The sequence below is a fragment of the Gymnoscopelus microlampas genome (genome assembly GCF_963454915.1).
Source record: "Gymnoscopelus microlampas genome assembly, chromosome: 6".
Classification (NCBI taxonomy): domain Eukaryota; kingdom Metazoa; phylum Chordata; class Actinopteri; order Myctophiformes; family Myctophidae; genus Gymnoscopelus; species Gymnoscopelus microlampas.
The window spans coordinates 26,565,795-26,590,176 of record NC_139943.1 but is presented as its reverse complement, the minus strand read 5'-3'; the positions used below and the strand labels follow the sequence as shown (position 1 = coordinate 26,590,176).

The window sequence follows — 24,382 nt, the reverse complement described above, 5'->3', positions numbered from 1 at the left end:
TTCTGCTATAATAGGATTATATGTCTGTGTGTACAAATTGTGGTGGGTCGATGCGTTTAAATGTATTCCTCTCCAATCCGCAGGGAACCTTGAGTTTTGAGTACCAGCCGCTGCGGGCAGGCGAGTCTACGACACGGCTTAGCCTCCACAGCAGTGAGTTAGGTTACTTTCACTATGAGCTGCAGCTCAGAGCCCAGCCCCCACCTCCAGAGAAGGACATATACTTCAGCTGTCCTCTGGGCAGCAGCCACTCCGCCCCCATCAAGTTTATCAACTATTCCCGCGTCAGGGCCGAGTACTCCTGCAAGGTAAGGAGAATGTCAATAACATTGATGTTATGAAATATTATACATTACAAATTGCGTCTCAGCAGGTTAGGACTAGGAAAGTCAGATCAGCGTCTTCTTTTAAATCTTTTCTTCAAACACACTTACTGACAGACTTACTTATATCTAGGCTTTTCTTCTCCTTTTGCTTTCATCTTTGTTGTTTGGTTATCAACTGTTTGATCATGTCCTGTTGCCTTCTGGCAGCTGTGAAGCTGTGTAACTTTCTTTTGAAAGGTGCACTGCACTATAAACAAAGTTCTTTTAAAAGTGTACTCCTAAGAGCGCAGATCTCCGCCAGGCCAGGTTGCCCCTGACTGTGTCAGTTGTGGGATGCAGCCTTCAGGACACGAGGACGTTGCAGGGGAAATAGAGTTTGTACGACAGACAGTGCAATTGTTAATGAATGTAGTGCCTCGATGAAGTTAATAAATAATAATAATAATAATAATTCATTTAAAAAAAAATCTAATAATAATGAAACGATAATAATAATTCTCATTTTAAGAAATTAAAATTATTTTTTAATTCAAATCTAAAGGTAGTGGATTTTGTTACTGTGATTCAGTGTAGCCTTTATTTATTCATTGTGTTAAATGATAAAAGGATAATAGAAATTAATAATGTTGATGAAAGTTTAATTGATAGGAAAATTATCTAGATAAGTCAATAAGTAAAAAGAATAATGAAATCATATTTAGACTAAAATATGACATCATTTTAAATTGTCACGTCTAAAATGTTCAATTTGACCAGACTTAATTAAAAATGCACAAATCATTAAGCATAAGAGTTGATAAATACTATCATTATAACAAAATCAACAACAATAAAAGTGTACCGTAGTTACTGCACTTTGCTGTTGCATTGGTACTGGAGCTATTAGGCAATGTAAAAGAATGCAATAAAAACTTTTTTGGAGCCATGCACAGGTCAAATCTGCCATTCTGTTTTTCTGGCATAAGAATTACTTTATGAATACATGTACAATTGTGCAAAAAGTCTATTAAGCCATGATGTTTTGGTTAACCGATATCTCTCTCTCTCTCTCTCTCTCTCTCTCTCTCTCTCTCTCTCTCTCTCTCTATATCTCTCTATCAAAGACGGATTGCTCTAACTTCATTGTGGACAAGAACATCAGTGCTTCATCAGGGTTCCAGGTGGGGTCAGAGGTCAGTGTGGAGGTGTGCTTTGAGCCCCACCAGCTGGGCGAGGTGAGGGGCCAGCTCACCCTGTCCTCAGGTGCTGGTGGTGAGTACGTCTTCCCCCTTCACGGGACCTGTGTCCCACCCAAAGCCCAAGGCCCCTTCAACATCAGGGCAGGCTCCAATGTCTCCATCCCCTTCAAGAATGTCTTCCTGCAGACCACTGTCTTCTCCTTCCAGGTAAGGGGGCCGGTGGGACTTCTGTTGCATGCAGCAAAGAGAATAATTTTCCATCATAGAGGCCTGAAGATAGTTACATGGTTCACTTCAAAGTTACATGTTTTTGATTAAACCGCTTCCCACCCCGCTCACACAAGACCAGGCCTTCCACTGCTTCCACAAATTTAGCAATTTACAAAATGTATTAGGTTCCTTCCCGAGCCTGTTGGTTCCTCAGCATTCATAATTCCAGGTGTCACACCTGGTGAATGGAGGGCAGCAGGTACCTATGGGAAGGACCCAAATGTAGACGACAAAGGTAAACAAGAGGTACGAATAGGTGGTGCAGGCAGGGATCATATACTAGAAACTTCAGGTTGGCAGTCCATTAAAAAGGCAAATAAATCCAAATAAGGAATAGGCTATCCAAAATCTGGAGAACAAAGTGAGGTCAAAAAGCATGGGAAATCATTCCGAAATCAAAGCAAACATATCCAGGCAGGGAGAAAACAAAATCCAATAACCAGGGAAAATAAAACGAGATAAAAACCAAAGAAACAAACACTACGAATGGTACTGGAAAACAATGAACACATCTGGCAGAGAACAGATGGAAATGGGCTGGTATGTGTGCAGTGTACACTCCCAATTATCACCTACTAAACTAGTTGCACAATGGTAATTGGGAGTGGAAGACAGCACACAAGGACAGGAACTGAAACAAGAAGACATGTAAGAACTACAAAGAAAGACGGTACTATGAAATGAAACAGTTAACACAATAAAACATTACAGAATAAAATGAAACACAACTATAAAGTCCAAGACGTTGGATGTGCGCTCCTACTCTTTGATCCTACTGCACGACTAAAATGTTACTACAAAATTCAAAACAAAATATAATGGGAAACACAATAAAGCATTACTACAAAAAATAACAATAAATACAGGGGAAAATAACAGGGTGAAAATAGGTGAACATTTACATTTACCTACCAGCTTGATCAGCTTGATCTTTCACATTCTCAGAACTGTAATGGAAATGCGCGCGCACACACACACACACACACACACACACACACACACACACACACACACACACACACACACACACACACACACACACACACACACACACTTACAATGATAATCTTGAAATGTCATCAAAGGGCTTATGCTGCACACACATCAACCTCCCCGCAGTTTTTATTAAGCCTGAATTGATTGCTTTGCTCTCTACATTTCTTAATAAGGTGTGGGAGATAGAGTACAGATGATTCACTTAATACATTCTTACATTTTTACTTACTTACTATTTATTTGTATTATTTTCACATGCTCTGTGTCTAAATGCTTAATGTTTTATGTAAAGCTCTTCGAATTTCCTTGGTGAAAGGTGCTAATAAACTTGCCGTGCCTTACTAACTTTAACCACTTTAAACCTGGCGTCCCTATTGGGCATTCATTATAGGCCAACATTCACATTCAGTGAAAATAGGCGAACATTCTGTGAAAATAGGAGAACATTTACCTACCAGCTTGATCAGGCATTTTTGAAGATTTTTGAATAAGCCTTAGGTTTAAATAACTCCTCTCACACATCCCTTTCTGCTTGACTTGGCTTAACTTGACTTGACCACTTAACCCATAAATACTTTGTTGCAGGGACCCCCCAGGGGTCCACACTTGGTCCTCTTCTGTTTTCCGTCTACACCAAATCCTATTTTTGCCTAATGTTCGTAGAATGTTTGCCTATTATGACATGCCCAGAATCGGGATGCTAGGTTTCACAGAGTTAATCAGACCCTTAATCCGGCCCCTCCTAGGTGGACAACCCATGCTTCACTGTGAAAGGTGTGGACTCCATGCGCTCTAAAAAGACCCACAACATCCTGGTATCCTTTGAGCCCCCCCCAGGCTCTTCCCGGAGTCCCTGCTTCGGTAAGCTGAGCATCACCAGTCCACGCTCAGAGGGCCACGGCCAGCCCTGCTCCTGGATCTACTACCTCAAAGGGTACAGTCCTGATTCAGGCCAGAGGGACAGGGACAACAACGTCTAGACTAGTGATTCTCAACCTTTTTCATTTGAACGACCCCCAGTTTGATATGTATCAGACTACAGACCTATGTTTTTTTATCTCTAGGTCTACTATCTACACTGTAGAATGCTCCATGTAAATGTTACTCTGAGTATACAAGTGGAACCAAATGGACCTGTAAGGATCCATTTCAATTTGTATGCTCTCTGAGTTATAGATCCGTAAGGGTCCATTTGGTTTCCTATAACTATCAGTCATTGCCTCATTTATATGGGAAGTACCTCAAGGCAGTGGTGGAAAAAGTACTAAAAGTATTCAATACTCAAGTATCGAACATTTTAAATACTCAAGTAAAGTAAAAGTACCTCAAAATTGTACTTAAGTACAGTACTTGAGTAAATGTAATGAGTTACTTTCCAACACGGCCTCAAGGACCGCTGAGGGTCCCAGGACCCCACATTGAGAGCCACACAGCCCTCAAACAGGTGCACAATCAGAAACATGTACAAAACATATACAAAACTATACTTGTAGTGCACACAGAGAGAATATAAGCACATATACTGCAAAAGGGTTTGACTCTCAAGTTACTTTTTACAACCTAGAGTTAAATGAACACTCCTGATGTTACAGTGTAGCCAACATTTTAACTTAATGCTCCTTGTCAAACTTTTCTACATTTTTGTCTGTGTGTAATTGTGTTTTATCAGTTATCCAGAACCATACAGCACATGTTCAATCCAAAAAATAGTACCCAGATGTATGTAGCACTACATTAAACACATTACATAAATTGTATTTAATGTATTTTCAATGTGCTCTCGTTCATAAATGTGTCTTCATTTTGTCATGATTGAATGAATAAATGCAACTATGAAAACCAGCTCGAGCCTGTGTCATTACACTCTTATCCACATGGGGGCGTTCATACCAAGCAGTCACCATAACATTAGCCCTCAAAAACACAGTTTCACTCTCAGGTGAGGTATGGTGGTTCAGAGATGCAGGAATAGATAAAGATAGCTTAATTAACAATGCAAATCCTTATAATCTTTGACCCCTATGTCACAATCTGTCACTCCTTGTCCCCCAGGAGTTAATTTGTCCTGGCCAACCTTCAGTTATACCTTTTACTACGGCTATTTTTACACTTGAAAATAACTGAGTGTGGTGGGCTTGCTGCTCAGCTGAAAGGGCAGAGCTGGTGGAGACCATAAGTGGAGACTCATTAACAAAGGTTAGATGCATAGCGTCATGCATATGTTCATAAATGACTCTGCACCACAAACGCATGCACGAGCGAACACACACACACACACACACACACACACACACACACACACACACACACACAAAAGCATCTCGAATGAGCAGAAAGTCCAAAAGACCAAAAGTCATCTTCTGATCATCACCTGTCAATCCTCACTTCAACTGCACAAGGGGGGCTGATATACTGCCATGCATGCATGAATGGTTGTGCTGGTAGAAGCGCAATAATGTTTTGTTCTGTTGATCTTACCTTTAAATGAGGCGGAAAGTAATACAATGATTGCATGTTGAAGAAAAGACACACTCGCCTTCTTGCAAGGAAAACAATGGGAATCACAGCGTTCAGCTATCAGCAACAACACAACACCCTAAAAATACCTTTCTGTGATACAGTAAAGATACAGTCTATGGGCTGCATAGTACACTGTATAGACCTACTACAGCACTGTACGCGCATACATTAAGCAACACACACACACACACACACACACACACACACACACAAAGGTGTAAAGTACATTTACTCAGTAACTGTACTTAAGTACAATTTTGAGGTATTTTTACTTTACTGGAGTATTTCCAATTTTCTGTACTTTTACGTCAACATTTTTACTCCACTACAATTCTTTGTTTCCTAGAGTAGAGCCTCCTAGTAGTGTCGCAAACAGCTGCAACATCTCAACTAACCTGGCCTGGCGTCGGCCGGACTGATGGCGTAGATTCACTCACATATAGCACGTGTGGGTGGATCCGCGTTGTCGGTCTGGCTAGTGCCAGGCTAACCTGGCCTGGCATCGGCCGGACTGATGGCGTGGATACAGGCTGTAGCAGGCTGTAACTGTAGCATGCATGGATCTGCGTAGTCGGTCTGGTTAGTGCCAGGCTAACCCTAACCCCCCAATTAGCACTGTCTGTAACCATCTATGTCTGTAACTACCCCCAAGAGACAGTGGAGGGCCTCAGCCTCGCTCAGGTTGCCTGGAGGAGGTTGTCTGTTGCAAGACCCTAAACACACGACCCAGTGACTCCAGGTAACAACACTGATGATGTGTCCAAGTTTGTGCATCAGTTGATGTTTTTAGTAACAAAACATTACCCACTTCAGCCCTATATATGTTTCGGCCATTTGAAAATAGACGATCTATAAGCTCACAATGGGACACATTGTGAGCCTAGATCTGTTATTTTCAAAAGATGTGTATACTTTTGAAAACTTGTGAAACGGGACATTCTGCATAATGAGTACTTTTTTACTTTTGGTACTTTAAGTACATTTTGAAATTTTGAATACTGAACTTCTACTTGTAACAGAGTATTTCTCAATAGGCTCTATGCACAGCAGCCATTTTTGAGAAAAATTGGGTCTCTTCTGACTTCCTTCACAGGTGTTACCAATGATACTAATGAAGGCTCTGTTCCATTCTGGTCAAACAGAGTCAGGGTGGTGATATTGTGCATGTTGGCTCACTAGAAATACTAGTGGGTCTCAAAGTGTGGTCCAGGGACCCTCATGGTTCCTTTCATCATGATTTGTGTGCGTGGGGAACTCATTTGAAACAAGCTCAGTGCTTTTATGAGTCTTCCAGTTTAGTAGACCTCGTATTGTGAATGTGTACTCCATGTACTGTTGTTCTCATGTCTTACTAAATAAAGTACATCAATTAATCAATCAATCCTTGAGAGGGTGTAACTCTGAGAGTGTACAAATGGAACCAAATGGACCCTCCCGGGTCCATTTGGTTCCATTTGTACACTCTCAGAGTTATGGGGGTCCTTGAAATTAAAAAAGTTTGAGAACCACCGTGCTACACTAATATTGGAACAGAGCCTTCATTAGTGTCATTGGTAACAGCTGTGAAGGAAGGGGCCCAATTTCTGTCCAATATGGCTGCTGTGCATAGAGCCTATTGCAGACAGTATTGATACCTTTACTTAAGTAATGAAATGTAGTACTTTTTCCACCACTGGCTGTGATACAGTAAAGATATACAGACTATGTGGCCTGCATATATAGTACACTGTAGGCCTGCAGCACTGCTGCACTGCACAGTACACTACAGTGCAAACGCTACATTAAGTCATTGGTTCTCAAGTGGGGTCCGGGGACCCCCAGGGATCCTTTGGGGGGCGGGGTTCAGGGTCGAACATTTGTTACTCAAATTTTTGTTTCTGAAACATATTTTGAGATGGGGGTCCGCGGGCAAATACATATAATGTTGGGGGTCCTTGACATGAAAAAGTTTGAGAACCACTGCATTAAGTAACGCGCGCGCCACACACTGACACACACACACACACACACACACACAGACACACACAGACACACACACACACACACACACACACACACACACACACACACACACACACACACACACACACACACACACACACACACACAGAGGGGAGGGGAGGTAAGGTTGGTGGGTGTGTTTTCGGGTCGTTGCTGTGATGTCAGGTGGGTAGAGAGAGAGAGGGGGGGGCAAGGCTTTCCCCCCATAGAGCGCAGCTATGAGCGCTCCGCAGCAAAAGGATGTGTGAGCAGGCAGCGCGTTACTGCAGGGACGGCGTCCACAAACTGCTCAACAAAGAACAAGCTAAACTCCGGGCCCAGGACCAACAACAGGACCAGGACAAAGACAACAGCAGCGAACAGCAGCCCCAGAGTCCCGTAGCCGGCGGCCAGGAGAGCGAAGGAGCGACGGCAGCGCAGTCCGGAAACAGCGGTCCAGTCCAGCCCGGTGGAATCGACGGGCTCGTCCGCTGGATCGTTACCAAGATGAGCGACAACAAGAACATCTCCACCAGCCGGGAATACGCCGGCAGTAAGGAGGAGGTGGCCGTGGCTCAGGAGCAGTTCTTCGCCCCGGAGCCGCGTAAAGGCATCTCCGTCATATTGGATGTGAGTATTATGAGATTCACAATCACCACACCTGTGTGGAGCAGTTGGTTGTTGGTCACATATCGAGTTTATTTTTTGGGGGGGTGCGGGAAATCCAGCCAGCGGTGCGCTTGGAGCGGTGCAGTGCGCACTTAACGCACAGAGAAAGATGAGCTTAACCCGTTCTCACTTCCAAGGCATCACATTTTGCCGCTCTGTCAGTAACGACGGGACGCCCTGAAAGTCAAGTTTTGACATGACGGGACGTCGCATGTTGACAAAACTATGCCTAAACCCAAACCCAAACCCTAAGCCACAAGCTGCACTTGAATCGTCCAAACAAACTCCATATCTGGTGGTCTGGTGTGCATCTTTACTAGGCTATCCATCTATACTGTACTACCAAAGTAACCAAACTGTACATTTCATTTAATCCATTTATGGTTTTACATGATTGATTACCTACATTCATTTACTTTTTTCTCCTCTTTTTTTCTTTTACATATTCCACAAATGAAAAGGAGCAGGATGCAGGAAGAAGATAAATCTAATTATACTTGTAACCTGCCCCTACATAACTTGTTCTATGTTAGAATTAATTAAACAATAGCCTACAGTTATACCATACCAGTTGACTGAATACAGTAGGCTGTAGAGTCTGGTAGAGTAATAAATCTGAAGTTCACATAAGTGATGATTTTAGCTCTTTAATTTGGGAATTTATATAGGCTAGGCCTACTTGGCACGACACTCCCATCATTTCTATAGAAAATAATCACGTCGTCCCTTATGTTTTATCCCTCGGTAATCACACAGGCTATACCTGCTCTCTGTGCATATTAATCGTTAGTCTACTTTTCTCTCTGGCTGTGACCTAATGCATACACCTTCATCCTAATGCCATCTTTGACAGCCATAGCTAAACTTAATAATTGATGAAGCTATTCCAGAGTGCGTGGCAATTACGCTGCGGGAAAGACTGGTGCTGAGGCTGCGATCAGCGCATTATTGATTTAGGTCGGGTGTTGTGAGGTATCATCGGCGCCGGGCGCCCTAAAATGATTTTCCCCGGAGATCAGCCTGTAAGCTTGGATGGTTTTAGGGGATTAAAACGTAATAAAAGCAGTTTCAGACACTGACCTAGATCTAGATCTGATAGATTGATGAAGAAGTGTGCATAGAAACTAATTATGTGAAAGACTGGAGGGTTACATGTATCCCAGTAAACTAATAAAGATGTGTGTGTGTGTGTGTGTGTGTGTGTGTGTGTGTGTGTGTGTGTGTGTGTGTGTGTGTGTGTGTGTGTGTGTGTGTGTGTGTGTGTGTGTGTGTGTGTGTGTGTGTGTGTGTGTGTGTGTGTGTGTGTGTGCGTGCGTGCGTGCGTGCGTGCGTGCGTGCGTGCGGACTCACACACATACATATATGCAATGCGTGTGTGTGTGTGGTTTTCATGTTTGCAAGACAAATTTGTAACAGCATTATGTGTAGGGAGAGGTGGGTGAGGAAGATAAGGGGATAAGAGGTTGATTTTGAGCCCTGTCTTCATCCTTATTTGACATAACAGACAGCATTATGTCCCCCAGCCTTTATAGATAGGAGTCTGTTATAGGACACTGCCTGAACCATCATCGAGGACCCTATCGTGTCAAAATTCTCCAGCATTCATTCCCCAGCTCTTTGCACGAAGGTCCTACATATCACAACTTAACATCTTCAATATGTGACAATACTCTTCTTTTGTCATTTCACTCTCTATCTCACTTTGCTCATTAACTTCAACATTCAAATATTAATAAGGCTTTTGATGTTATCTGCTGTTATCCCAGAATGATTCACTGTGAAGTAATGTATGCCAAGCAAGGTTTTGAATAATTGCCAGCGTGTGTGTGTGTGTGTGTGTGTGTGTGTGTGTGTGTGTGTGTGTGTGTGTGTGTGTGTGTGTGTGTGTGTGTGTGTGTGTGTGTGTGTGTGTGTGTGTGTAATTTAGCCTGTGGGGATGTCTTTTCAGTAGCTGTACTCTGCTTGCCTTCTCTTCTGCTGTGCTGTGATACGCTGCTGTTGTCCTAATTTCAGTGTTCTCCTCCCTTATCTCTTTTTGTTGTCCTTAAGGCTTCCCCAAACTCCCCTTCTACTGCATTTTTTCTTAATCCACCTCTCCTTTCCTTTCCTTTCCTTTCCTTTCCTTTCCTTTCCTTTCCTTTCCTTTCCTTTCCTTCTCTTTTCTCTTCTCTAACATTCTCTTCTGTTGTCTTCTCAATCCCCTCTCCCTTACTCTCCTCTCCTCAACTTTCCTCCTATCCCCTCTCCTCTCATTTATCCTCTGCCCCATCTCCTCTCCTCTAATCTCTCCTCCCATCTCCTCGCCTCTACTCTCCTCCCTACTCCTCTTCTCTCCCATCCTCCCCTCCTACAACTCTGTCTTTCGTTGTCCGACTCTTCAGCCGAGAATGGGGTCTTTTAACTTTGCTTCATCTCTCTCTCTCTCTCTCTCTCTCTCTCTCTCTCTCTCTCTCTCTCTCTCTCTCTGACACATACACACACACACACACACACACACACACACACACACACACACACACGCACACGCACACGCACACGCACACACATACTAGCGGCTAGTGCATCCAGAGACTACTGTTCCAGACTTCTCTGGAACAGTATGCTTCCTCTCAGGATTGTCTGTCTCTGTCTGTCTGTCTACATCACCCCTGGGTGCAGTCACCAGAGGGTGCAGTCACAACTCAGAACAGCTTGTCACTGGGAACATCGCTCATTTGAGCTGTTACTGACATTCATTTGGACTCACTCCAAGATGAACAAATCATCCATTTCCTGTACTGTCTCGTACATTTCTTTTCATTTTTTAGTTTTTTTTCACCGGGATGTTAAATGGAGATGCAGACAGGAAGATTTAGGACAACATACAGTACAATATGTAGGTCATACACTTCAGACTCAGCCCCATAATGTCACAGTTGGATCTGAGCTGACAAAAAAAGCTTGCAGAGTTAAATTAATATTAATGCAATGGCATCTGAGGTTTCCACCTACATTGCTTCCAAATAATGTACATGTATCTCCTGTAGCTAAATGCTGAGCAAAGGAGGAGATTGGTCTGACAAGCAAATTGCATTTTTCTAATGACTGTCCTTCAGCTCGCAGTGAGTGAAGGAAAAGAAAAACAATGCATTTTTTTTTATTGAAATGACAATTCTTTTTTGACATTGTGAAGTGTCAGACTGTTTGGGAAGTGTGAAATTCAAATGCTATTTTACATAAATTATGTTCAGGTTCTGTACTCATCAACTCTGTATAATTGTGTGTACACTGCCATTGTTGTGCAAAGCTCCTCTCAGATGTGACTTCACATAGGTAGAATTTAGGAACATTTCACACTTCCTTTTGAAGTCATTGCCAGTCCATTGGAATACTGCCTGTGTGTGTCTGAGAGAGTGTCATGGGGTGGAACTGGGCCACCCTCATGGCTCATATAGTGACATGGCCCATATTGCTACAGTATAAACCTGACCCCTAATGAATATTTACATGGAAATGAGGAACAGTTTCGCCCAATGGGAAAATAGATGACCTACGCATTGCATTGTGAGGTTAAAGGTTAAAGAAAAAAAGAAAGATCTCTTATGGGGGTCCCTGGCACAAAATATTTTCAAATGGGGGCCCACGGCCAAATACATGCAGTATTAATATGGGGGTCCTTGATGCAAAGTTTGAGAACCACTGGACTATATTCTGGCACCGTACCAAATAGGCGTGTGTGTGTGTGTGTGTGTGTGTGTGTGTGTGTGTGTGTGTGTGTGTGTGTGTGTGTGTGTGTGTGTGTGTGTGTGTGTGTGTGTGTGTGTGTGTGTGTGTGTGTGTGTGTGTGTGTGTGTGTGTGTGTGCGTGCGTGCGTGCGCTCTTTTCATGTTTATTTAATGAAGTCTTTATTTACACCAGGTTCTGTTTGGCACCTGCTCTCCAAAAATGTAGTATTAATCAAGCAGAATGACACTGGAGACTTAAAAAGAACAAAAGTATTGCAAGTCTAAACAGTTATATCATTCATTTAATTCACGTACTTGGCTCTGTTAACAAAAGAATGAACAGGTGTAATCACTTCCTTCTAATTGAAAACCTGATAACTCTCTAGCTCCAGCCTCAATTTAGTTGTCCTTTGCTTGAAGAGTCACATGTCCCCTTTAGGGGCTGCATAAAGATTCATGGGCCAATATACCCATTTTCAAACTACTAAATCTCAATGAAAAGCATAATGGTCAGTCTATAAATATGGCTGTTTTTCACAGCAATGTGGTTCTCTGACGTCACAACATAATTTTCACCTGTATTTCAGAGCCATAGTTTAAACTGCAATATGCAGCCTGCTCTGTCAGCTTAGTCAGTGAGAAGTACAGATTATTAGGATCAGGAAGGATAATAGTTTCACTTCTAGAACTAAGACATACCCCCCCCCCCCCACACACACACACATTTTATTATTTTATTATTTTTGAGAGGAGGGCTGCTAAACGTAATAATAGTTCTAGACTTCATTATTAATATGTTTAGCTTTTCTTTCCCTCCATGTTTTTAATACAGAATATCTTCCCTAATTAACCCATTAAGACCTGAGGCCGATTCTACAAATGGCTTCTAAAATCGGTAGTTCAAACTTTTTCGTGCCAAGGACCGCCAAAATGATATGTATTTGGCCGCAGACCCCCATCTTTGATTGATTGATTGATTGATTGATTTTGATTGATTGATTGAATATTTTATTAGGCAAAAAAATTTAAAACAACACATTTACATTTAAAATACTTTGTCTAACAGGTCCGTTCATATAAGTCCTTGCGGACTTGTTTCCAATGAGGGCCTTGGTATTCAATTCATAGACATATATAGTGGCACCACAGTTCGAATATCATTACACAAAAAAAAAAAAAAAAAAAAACGGCAAAAAAACAAAAAAAAACAAAAAAGAAATATATATATATATATATATATATATATATATATATATATATATATATATATATATATATATATATATATATATGGCACTATGTACAACAAAAGAAATAAAAAAGGGGGGGAAAGATATGTACAAGAACAGGGGGGGGGGGGGGGGGTCGGCTGTCTAACGGGAAAATGGTACTACCTCCTCTTTTGGCCTCCTGAAAGGTGATTTTTTAAGGCTCTTTTAAATGAGCCCAGCGAACTGCATTTTTTGAGGGATGGGGTTAGACCATTCCAATCCTGGGTGGCAGTGCTGTAGAAGGAGAATTTGCCCATGTTTGTTTTATGGGTGGGTGGTACCAAATTGTTGTTAACGCTCCCTCTGGTATTGTGACTGTGGGTGTCACTAACCTTTTGGAGGTATTTACTCAGATATGCAGGAATAGGGGGCATATCGGGCATATCGGGCAAATCTGAAAATGTTTTGTGCCAGGGACTCCCAGAAGAAAATATTTGTGTTATAAAATAAATATGTTCAAAAGACACTTTCAAGATTTTTCAAATGCTATATTCAAAAATAGTAGATGTACAAGCTTGTATATCTGCTATTTGAACCACTGTTCTAAACCACTGTTCTATACCACTGTTCTAAATCCTAAGAGTTTTCTGAAAAACATATGTTGATAGCTAAAATCTAAAATGACACAGATAGCTATACCTTTGTCTGTGTTCTTTACATCTATAGTACTCATTCTCTAATCTCCATTTAACAGTGTTCTCTCTTTGTCCACAGATATTCCGAAGAGCCGATAAGGATGGTAAGTGAATTCATTTTCTCCAACATATGTGAAAATGGCAGTTTGAAGAGAATGACATGTAATGTGCTGGATTGAAAATTGCTTGCATTTAAGCAATCTATAATTGACTATAACCAGGCTATAATCGGGTTATCCTCATTCATGTTTGAACATCTGACATATATTCACAGCTTTTCTTTGCCCATGTCTTGATGTTTTATCAATGAACCATGGTCCCAATTTGTTACGGTTTGGGCTCATTAAATGAAAGGGATGTTTGTGCAATTGTACAATAATATTGATATGGTACAATGTATGATGTGATATGATTTATCATATACTCTAGGAACATGACATGATAATACTGTATGGCATGTTCATAACTTAGGGTAGATCCCGACAGGCCTTTATGATTACTGTTGCCTCAGTGGCAAACCAATCCACCATATTACTTCACCATGCCTGGTAGTCCTGTACTTTATCTGTTTCCCTCTCTCACAACTAGGACGAGGGCACAACCCCTCGTCCAAGTTGTGGGTTTGGGATTAAATAAGTATTTTGTCTAGGTTAAGCTAAATATATACAGTATACCAGGCCTGGAATTTTGTTATTTTAGGGTACAAAGGCCAAATGCCAGGGCAGGAAGGCCATCAAATAAAACAGTGATTTTAAGGTCACGGAAATAATGAATGTAAATACATTCAGACATTTTTCAATAGATAGTATAAATATCAGTGAAATAAATAAATTAAACAGCTTTTTGAGGGGCAGAAGGCCAAAATGAGGGGCAACGGCAGCCATGGCCTTCATGGTCTACGTGAAATTCCTGCCCTGCAGTATACAGATGTATTACTATGCTATATAGCTCAGAAATGCACAGGCACATCACCTTGTGTATCAATTTGGTTCTACTGTATGGTATACTAAGTCAAGTTACTCAGTACGTAACAAACCGTACATGCTGTTACAACTCTTAATCATTTTTGTTTCATGTACAGAACGTCTGTGTGTCAATATCTGAAATCTGAATGTAGAGAGATTGTAGTTGCAGTAATATCCTCTGGAATCCTACGAGTCACAACTCGTCACAACTAACTCCAACCCAGTCCATCGTTTTGAGCTTGTAGACCTGATATTATTTGCTATTTTTGAACATAAAAAAATATATACAGTATATTTTTATATATATATATTTGATAAAAAAATATTTTAATCAATTAAATAGATTAGTTTGATTAACTGTTGCAACCCTAGAATCAGTTATACACCTATATTAAAATACCCTAATGGGTGGGCGGTGGGTGGGTGGTTAGGATTGAGTCGACATGTTTCGCATCTGTAAACGTTGATATGTTTTTGGGCGGTTCAGAAATATCAACTTTCAACGTATCTGTTGGTTTGCAGAAACATAACATGCCAACATTCTCTCTACTAGCACCCAGGCTGCCAATCACGCTCCCTGTGAACGTCTGTCTCATAGGTGCAGCAGTGTGCTGTATTTTTGTCTCCGCCAGGCCGAAAGGCATGGCGAGAGAGTATGTTTTACCCCCTGTCCGTCCGTCCGTGTGTCCGTGTGTCCGTGTGTCCGTCCGTCATTCGATCTGTCTGTGTACAGCTAATCTCCGGCACCGTTGGCTTGCTCGCAGCCAAACTGTGCACACACAGTCCCTGGATACCAGAGCAGAACCTCTGCCCCAAATTTTTCACAGGGGCCTGTTATAGCGCCACCAGGAGGCCGATTTGTGCAAAACACATTTTTTGACAGTACTCCTACAGATTTTGTCCAAAAATCCCACAAATCGGTACACAGTATCTCTACAGTCATTAAACGAAACGGGTCTTTCAAATTTCTCATATTCCATCCTGATTGGCTAAAAATGTCTTCCAAAGTTTGCAGGAGTGCTCCGTTTTGAACAAAATGCCTCAAATCATGAACACAGCATGCACTTTCCGATAAATTTTGCAAGCACATTCCCATTAGGCCGAGGAAGAACTACCATTTGAATATTTTTAAATCAGCCTCATGGTGGCGCTATAACAGGCCGATTCGTGTTTTTACCTATAATTGCACCGATCTGTGTAAAACTTTGTATGCACACTCCCTATAGGTCAAGGAAAAACCTTTGCCCTGCATTTTTCACATCTGCCTTTTATAGCGCCACCAGGAGGCCGACTTGTGTAAAACACATTTTTTTATACTACTCCTTCCAATTGTATCCAAATTTCACGCAAATCGGTACACATGATCTCTATAGTCATGTGATCACGACGGATGTGTTTGATTTTTCATACTCCATACTGATTGGCTAAGATTGACATCTAAAGTTTGCATTATTGGCTTGTTTTGAACAAAATTCTGCAAATCATGAACGCACCGTCCAATTGCGCTCAAACTTTGCACGCACATTCACACTATGTTGAGGAACAAATGCCACCCTTTTAACATTGGCCTGTTATAGCGCCACCAACAGGTCTAATTCAGCAAAACACATGTTTTTGACAAAATGCCTCAAATCATGAATGCAGTCAGTGTCCGATTGTCGTGCAAGGCCTAAGAAGAAATGGCACCCTTTTCACGTTGGCCTATTATAGCGCCACCAGGAGGCCACAGTAGCCTACCTGACCTGGCGGAGACCTGTGCTCCGAGGAGCACTTTTTCTAGTTAACTTGTGTTTTCAACGGGTAAAGTTTGTATCACTCTGTTGTTGTGCCAGGGAGCAGTTTGTATATTCCCTCTCGCATTGCATGTTCCAACTGCTGCCATCTCTTTCTTTCTCTCCTTCTCTCTCTATTCCCATTTCTCTATATCTTGTGTAGATCTCTCTCATCCCTTTCTCTTTCTATTTTTGTTCCTTCCCTCTCGCTTGTTCTTGCTCATCCACTTTCTGTGCCTTTGACGGGAAAGAATAAAACTAATGAGGAAACAGCTTAAAAAGCTTTGCTTTCATAACAGCCAGATGGCCATTTGCTCTTTGTGTGTGTGTGTGTGTGTGTGTGTGTGTGCGCAGGCGTGTGTACAGTATGTGTGTGTGGGTGTGCATATGCACGTGTGTGTGTGTGTGTGTGTGTGTGTGTGTGTGTGTGTGTGTGTTTTGGGTGTCTCATTTGTGTGTCTGTGTGGGAAAAGAGATGGAGATGGCAGCAGAACATGCAGTGGAGATTCTTCCTTGCCTACTCTCCAGCACAGATAAGCCCCCACCATTGATTTCCCTTAAGAAGATAATGACTTCTCCCCCCCCCACACACACGCACACACACACACACACACACACTCACTCACTCAGTGGGGTCTAATTGGTATACTTTGGCATTTGTTTAAACATACCAATTAGTGACTCAACATTGACAGTGGTTGTTACCACCCAGTAGTTGTTGCCAATGTACTTGTGTTTGTGAATGTCCCAGAAACATTCTGTCCAATGCACAGTTCACTGGACCCTTTCAGGAAGAGCCAGACCCATATATCTGCCATTATTTAACATTGGTGTCTGCAATTATTCAGCCGATGTGTCCTGATTTGACATGCATTGAAACTACTACGCATGCTCCAGAATGAAGCGACCGGACTGACACGTTCTTTTGACATGTGACATTTCAACAGTTCTTAATTGCATTATGCATAAAGTGATTAGCTCTAGTGTACAGCTGAAACCTCCTCCCAGCATCACCGTATTTACTCGCACCGGTTTGAAGTAGGCCGTATATGGACAAGACCATATATGGGTATACAGTAGCAGTCGGATCTGTGGCTCTGAACACCCGGATCTCTGTATCTGTCAGTCCTTGTCCCTTATATGCCCATATATGGAGATCGCTGATGTCATCAATATATCCCCATATATGGGCATGCCCCTCTTCTGCCCATATATGGAGCTGACTGATTTGTTTGTGGCTGATGCCATGACGATACATTGAGGTTAGACAACACAGTCCATATTTAGGCGTAGCTGCATTGGGAACTCCTTATATGGTTATGGCTGGCAGCCAGCCGGCCATCCCATTAGCCAATTTTAATACAAAGATAAACAAACAAGTAAATAGGATACACATAAGGTGAACGTTATTTTATTTAACCATTTTGTGTGGTTTCTTGGGTCACCCTATTTAAAAGTGATTTTGAAAACCTTTTGAAAATGTTCACCTATCAAGACATGCTCAAAAAGGGACATCAGGTTGAAAGTGGTAAACAGAGGCTGCACAATTGCCGATACGATGTTGTAAAACAAAAGTCAAATGATGGCCGATATATCAGCCAAACCGATATATTTTCTTTCTAATACAGAATTGTTGCTAACACCATTTTGAACAGTGAGACTAAATGCTTGTAGTCCCTCATTCTTAACAGTTAGACTAAATGCTAATAGTCCCTAAGGGCTGTTTTGGTGACTGATTATAGAAACACACAGCTACTGCATGGTACTGTAGCTGATGGCTACTGAGAGAGAGAGAGAGAGAGAGAGAGAGAGAGAGAGAGAGAGAGAGAGAGAGAGAGAGAGAGAGAGAGAGAGAGAGAGAGAGAGAGAGAGAGAGAGAGAGAGAGAGAGAGAGAGAGAGAGAGAGAGAGAGAGAGAGAGAGAGAGAGAGAGAGAGAGAGATGGTTATTAAGAGAAACCTGGTTATAGGGGATGTAGAGAGAAAGAAAAATGGGCAACTGAGCTGAAGAACTATTTTTATCCTCACCGCTCGCTCCCCTGGGAAGGCTGGGGTACTGCTCTAATGAGAGAGAGAGAGAGAGAGAGAGAGAGAGAGAAAGAAAGGCTAACAGGGAGAAATATTTATAAAGAGGAGGGTGCAGGCGGTGGGGGGAGAAGAACTGAGGGAAGGAGAGAAAACAAGCATAAGAAGGAGCAATAAGAGTGAGGAAGAGGAGGCCAGTATCGTGTATGCGCTACTTGCCTTGCAGGCGTTAATGGAGGCTTAATTGGCTCCATTCTGTCTTTACATTCAGAGCAGAGCTATGTAAGGGATGTCCACTCTGACCCTATGCTCAGCGTGTGTGTGTGTGTGTGTGTGTGTGTGTGTGTGTGTGTGTGTGTCTGAACGTATGCATCACGTGTGCACGTTCAGAGGTATGTTTTCACAGACTTAATGCCTGCGGCTGCGCGTGTATGGCGGTTGCAACTAGAAAAGTGTGCTCCTCGGAGCACAGGTCTCCGCCAGGCCGGATTGCTTACCCAGGTGCCGCAAACTTTGGTCAAAGCCGGTTAGAAAACAATCTGACTCATCTTGATCACATGACCCCAGAGAAAATGTGTACCGACTTGTGTGAGTTTTGGACAAAATCTGTAAGAGTAGTAATCTGGCACAAACAGGGTCTACAAGTTGCATCATGATCCAAGGAATCCATGGAAAAAAAGATGTTGATCGTACAGTACGACCTACGGTTCAAGAGTATAGGCCAAAACGTGAAGTGGGCTGTAGCGCCATCATTAGGATAGAAAAATCACACCCTGTGTGAAGGTAGCGGCGCCTTTGAATACATTATGTCATCGATATGTGTTTATAATGTGTTTATAGCCATGTGTCATGTGAAGCTTGACCAATCACTTTGTTGACGGGTCTGACCAATCAGAGCGTCGACGACAGATAAAGTTAAATTGAGGATCTAACTTTAAATAACTTACCTAGAAGGAGACTTTAGCCAAATAAAAATATATACAAAAAAAAACATGAGGAAATAAAAAATAAACCTTGACATCATAGTGATGTCATGAATAGTCCCCTTGCCTGACAAATCACAACCTTGACGGGCCTGACCAATCAGAACCTTGACGGGCCTGACCAATCAGAACCTTGACGGGCCTGACCAATCAGAACCTTAACGGACTCTTGGATTCTCGATCGTCTCTATCAAACCATTCTGTCATAACGGATGACTGGGTCCCGAACTCAGACTTTCTATACATTCACCCTTCATCTGTTCTTGTATCTTTCTCTTTCTATTCGTCATATTAACTTTAAATAACTTACCTAGACGGAGACTTTAGCCAAATGAATAATAAGATGAAGTCATTGTCATCGTTTATATAGACATCGAATTCTATATTCATGACATCATAGTGATGTCATGAATAGTGACCAATCACAACTTTGGCGCACCTGACCAATCAGAACGTTGACGCACCTGACCAATCAGAACGTTGACGCACCTGACCAATCAGAACGTTGGCGCACCTGACCAATCAGAACGTTGACGCAAAAGCCAGGCATAGAGGGCTAATATCCGCTCTATACCTAAAGGTATAGAGCGGCTAGCGCCGCTAAAAATGTTTTGGGGTGGAGGTTATTCCTTGGCTTAGTGGGAATGTGCGTGCAAAGTTCCCCAGCAATTGGGCGCTGCATTCATGATGTGTGGCATCTTGTGCAAAACGGCCACCCCACAAACTTTGGAAGCCAATCATAATCAATCGGAATGGAATATGAGAAATGTGACAGTTACGTCTTAAAAATGTGTTTCGCAAAAATCTGTCTCATGGTGGCCCTATAATTGGCAAAAAAAAAAAAAAAAAAAGGTTTCTCACCGATCGGTCCAGCGGTGCTTGTAGCATGTCGTGCAAAACGGGCCCCATGTAGGTCAAAACGTGAATTGGCCTGTTATAGCGCCTCCATGAGGCCGATTTGAAAAATGTATGTAAAAATGGCATTTAGTGGAGATGTGCTTGCAAAGTTTCACGGCAATTGGACGTTGCGTTCATGATTTGAGGCATTTTGTACAAAATGGGCCACTCCAGCACAATTTGGCAGCCAATCTTAGCCAATCAGGATGGAATATGAAAAATCAGACAGATCCGTCTTGATCACATGACTATAGAGATAATGTGTAGCGATTTGCGTGATGTTTGGACAAAATCTGTAGGAGTAATGTCATTTTTTTGTGCAAAAATCTGCCTCCTTGTGGCGCTATAACAGGCTGATGTGAAAGATTTGCAGAGGTTCTGCTCTTGCCTCCAGGGAGTGTGCGTGCACAGTTTCACTGTGTGCACGCACGCACACACCTAATTACTTTAATAATGCAGTAACTCAGTCATTAATACAGTTGCATTTTGACAGCAGTAACTGGTAAGTAACTAATCACTAATTTAAAATAACCGCAATGTTATTTGCGGAAGTGTGTAATAGGCTGCTTGTCTCTGCGTTCTGTAAACAGTAGTTGCCTGACTGTTCATTTTAGTGTACTGACTGTCTTATGATGTCGCCACTACCCAGGTGGCCCAGACATGAAGTGCTTACTGTCTATCTGTTCATTATATTTTTGGTGACTCATCAGCCATCTGCTAATTACCATCACTCTCCTTGACACCAGCGACTGGAGGCAGACAGAGTTTATCAATGTTGCCAAGCCTAAATTGCATTAAAACTTTGACTAACACAGCTAACACAAAATAGGGACGGACAACTTTAATCACTGTGGTGTGGTCACAGGACGATTCATTTCGCTTGTGATGTCTACTCTCAAGACTACAGGCCTCTGGGACATACACCTTCCCTGGATCTCTAATGAAGATGCCTATATTTCCACCATTATTTCCTGCTGTGTATGGGTGTATGCGTGTGCATGTGTGTGTGTGTGTGTGTGTGCATGCGGATGCGCACGCGTGCGTTATCCCGATTAGATCCTTAGAAAAATGTATCAAACTCATTTAGGAAGAAATCTCTCAATTGGTGTGGGGTATTGAAATGTACTCAAGAATAATTGTGAAGATTATTGTGATGGTCTGACAAAGATTACAAGATTTTGGGACAGATACTACATGGTCAGCCCTATTTTAAGGAGGTCATTATTGTCAATTTGTCAAACATTTTCAAAAATGTTGTTCTGCTTTTTAGAATTTTGATTTTAAACTTGTACAGGACTTTGGTTAACCAAAGTTGTTTTAAATGTGATTCACAATCAAAGCTTGATTTGATGAACTTCAGGTACTGTAACTCTACGCTACACAAGCCACATCTTTCTAGTCTACCATTTATCCGGGCAGGTTAACTGAGAATGCATTATTAATGGCCTTTGGGGAGTGGTTGCTGGAGGAGATTTCCATACTGTAGTACATATTCACACTCAGACATTCCCAGCACAAGCACAACCTTGTAACACCAGCCCCTACACAGCTCCGCTCAAGCAGTCAGGGCGTTCAGACATTACCTTATAGCCTACATTTCTTACACTCGCCTGAGAGCACCCTCTGGTCATACGTCTCTATCCAACACAATCAATTCTTCATTTTAACTATACAAATGATACAAATGGATAAATCAACAGAGGATTTTACTGTGTAGGCTCACACTACCCTCTTCAGATAGTACTCAGTATCCAATATTTTCCATGAGTTGATCACATGGTTTTAGCATCGTGCTCAGAGCCACGTGTATGTTTTATCGCCAAGGTCAAGTATCTGTGCATGGACGTGGTTGTGTGTGTGTTTGTGTGTGCAGTGACAGTATGTGTGAGTACGTATGCGTGCGTAATCATATTCTATGTTCCTTTAACCGTGTCCCAAAGTTGTTAACCCTGTTTACTTATTCATCAGCCTGTCTCACAGCGGGAGAGAACACAGGGCAGGGTCTAGAGGAGAAGAGACAGAGTTTGTATGGAAATACTAAACAACTGAATAGATGTAAGAAAGACAGGAACCAATGGAGAAAGAAGAGAGAGGAACAAAACTACTGAGATGGAGAGACCAAAAGAGAACAGAGAAACATAGCCGGAGAAAGTCAGACACCAAAGGTAATAAAACTAAGTATAAAGTATGCCCCACAGAAGAAAAGAGATAAAAATATAGGAGTGAGTGATGGCAATGACAAAAAGATGGATGGAGACAGTTGCGGGACAATGAAGGGCAGAATGAAAGGGTGAGATTGAAAAGGAGCAATAATTCAGCGCAGAGTGAAACGAGGTGATGGACAGGATGGGGAAAGGCAAGGGAAAGACAGAGATGAGTCGATGAAGACAAACTGACAGATAGACTGATGGACCTGCACTGAGGCAGCCAGTTCATGGTTTATTCAGTGCAACCAGGGCCATATTAAGCCATTCCATGACCCTGGGCTATCCCTGTCTTGGGGCTCTCCTGTGCACAACCCCCCCACAGCAGTGCATTGAGGTCCAGACAACAGATCCACTCTATTGTAATTGCACATCAAGACAGAGTTCTCTATTAGACTATAGCTTATCGGCCGTCAGCTTCATAGCCATGATGAAAAAGTCTGTCAGCACTAGAACTATTTATACTCATGAGCGTGAATAAATGATACCTGACTCACTGGTAATGTTAAAGGCTCCTTTTTATTTCTTGCTCTTCCTGGAGGCAAAGTCACCAACGAGGCCTTCAAAATGTGATTGCCGCAGTAGATCATGCTCAACTGACATCACCGTCAAACTGTCTGACCTCGGTGATTGAGCTCCTCAGTCTGTGTTTTACAATCGCAGACTTGGAAAGGGATCTTTCCCCATGGTGGCTTTGCTGACAGGCAATATGTAAGGTACAGCTATGTCCTGATTGCTATATGTCAACACTGGGGAAAACACATTGGAGCCATCTCTCTCTTAATATACTGTAGGAAGGTTCCGCATTGTGGGGCTACTGACTGCACTGGTTGAGAAACTCACAAATTGAATTAGTTCATCAGGGAAATCATCATGTCGATCAATGTATTACTTGCTCTGCAATTTGAGATTTGCTGTGGGTTTTTTTCTTTCCAAAAAGCTCTCTCTCCTCTATGCCTCATACCTCTATAGACCTTCATACCGCTGTCTCCTACTGTTTGTCTCCTACCCCCAATTATCTACTACATGGATACACCTCATATCTGTCTATAGATCAGTGGCAATCAAACCTTTTCATGTCAAGGACCCCCAAATTGATGTGTTTAGCCTCGGACCCCCATCTGAAAAGATGTTGTGCCAAGGACCCCCATAAAAGAAGATTTGTGTTTAAAAAAAAGAAAAGTTCAAACTTTTTCAAGTTTTTTCAGATCTTGTAGCAGATCTACAAGCTCACAGTTGTAGATATGCTATTTTTGAATAGCCCAAGTCTAAAATAGGGATAAAGTGGTAAAACCGAACTTTTGTTGTGAGCTTGTAGATTGTCTATTTTCACTAGTTTGGGTCGTGGGAAGACATACCATTTCTCGAAGATATGGTCAAATATAATAGTCTATATGATAGAGGCAGAGATGGACATAGGATAAGGAAGAACATGTCAAGATAGTAACATGAAAGGACGGCACCATAAGAGGACAGAATAGGATAAGAGACGAAACAACAGAACAGGCCAGCATAGACAGTAGCATGACTAAGCAGAGCTGCCTCTGTGTAAAGGATGAGAAGGGACAAGGTAACTACAAATCAGGTGCAAAACAGAGCATCACAAAAAGAGTCCCATCATGCCCTCCGTAGTTGGACTACTTAAATGGACACTAAATGCCTCTTATTGTGAAATGTTCTGTATAAGTATTTCATTTGCACTGCGATTGCGTTTTTTTAACTGTCTGTAAACTGCCAGAGTTCCAATTGAGTGGCACATGTATAGTATTTTAAATGTGTAAATTACATTCAGTATTCTCTCAGAGCAAGTAGAAGGTAAGAATGAAGGGAAAGAGTGACAGAGGAAGGGTATAGCATGATGAATTGAGGAGGAGAAGAGGAAGCCTTTTATTTATCCGGGAGGCAGAGATTATGTTTTCCCCTCCGTCCGTCTGTCCGTCCGTCCGTCTGTCCATGTGTTTGTGTGTTTGTAACCAGCTAACCTCGGCG

The 24,382-nt window shown here is 42.1% G+C and overlaps 2 protein-coding genes across 3 annotated transcripts in view; both read left to right on the top strand.

Moving 5' to 3' along the window:
• The window catches only part of hydin (HYDIN axonemal central pair apparatus protein), a gene marked incomplete at its 5' end in the record, with an annotated part of 121,146 nt that extends 117,267 nt beyond the window's left edge, over positions 1 to 3,879 (top strand). The window contains 3 exons of the mRNA XM_084059512.1: positions 84 to 308; positions 1,430 to 1,711; positions 3,517 to 3,879. Coding sequence (XP_083915638.1) covers positions 84 to 308; positions 1,430 to 1,711; positions 3,517 to 3,750 — 741 coding nt within the window. The 3' untranslated portion in view covers positions 3,751 to 3,879. The remainder of the gene's footprint in view (positions 1 to 83; positions 309 to 1,429; positions 1,712 to 3,516) is intronic.
• A 3,652-nt stretch (positions 3,880 to 7,531) lies between these two features.
• Positions 7,532 to 24,382, top strand: part of necab2 (N-terminal EF-hand calcium binding protein 2) — a gene marked incomplete at its 5' end in the record, with an annotated part of 150,747 nt that continues 133,896 nt past the window's right edge. For both annotated transcript variants that reach the window (XM_084059980.1, XM_084059979.1), the window contains 2 exons: positions 7,532 to 7,900; positions 13,629 to 13,653. In XM_084059980.1, coding sequence (XP_083916106.1) covers positions 7,532 to 7,900; positions 13,629 to 13,653 — 394 coding nt within the window. The remainder of the gene's footprint in view (positions 7,901 to 13,628; positions 13,654 to 24,382) is intronic.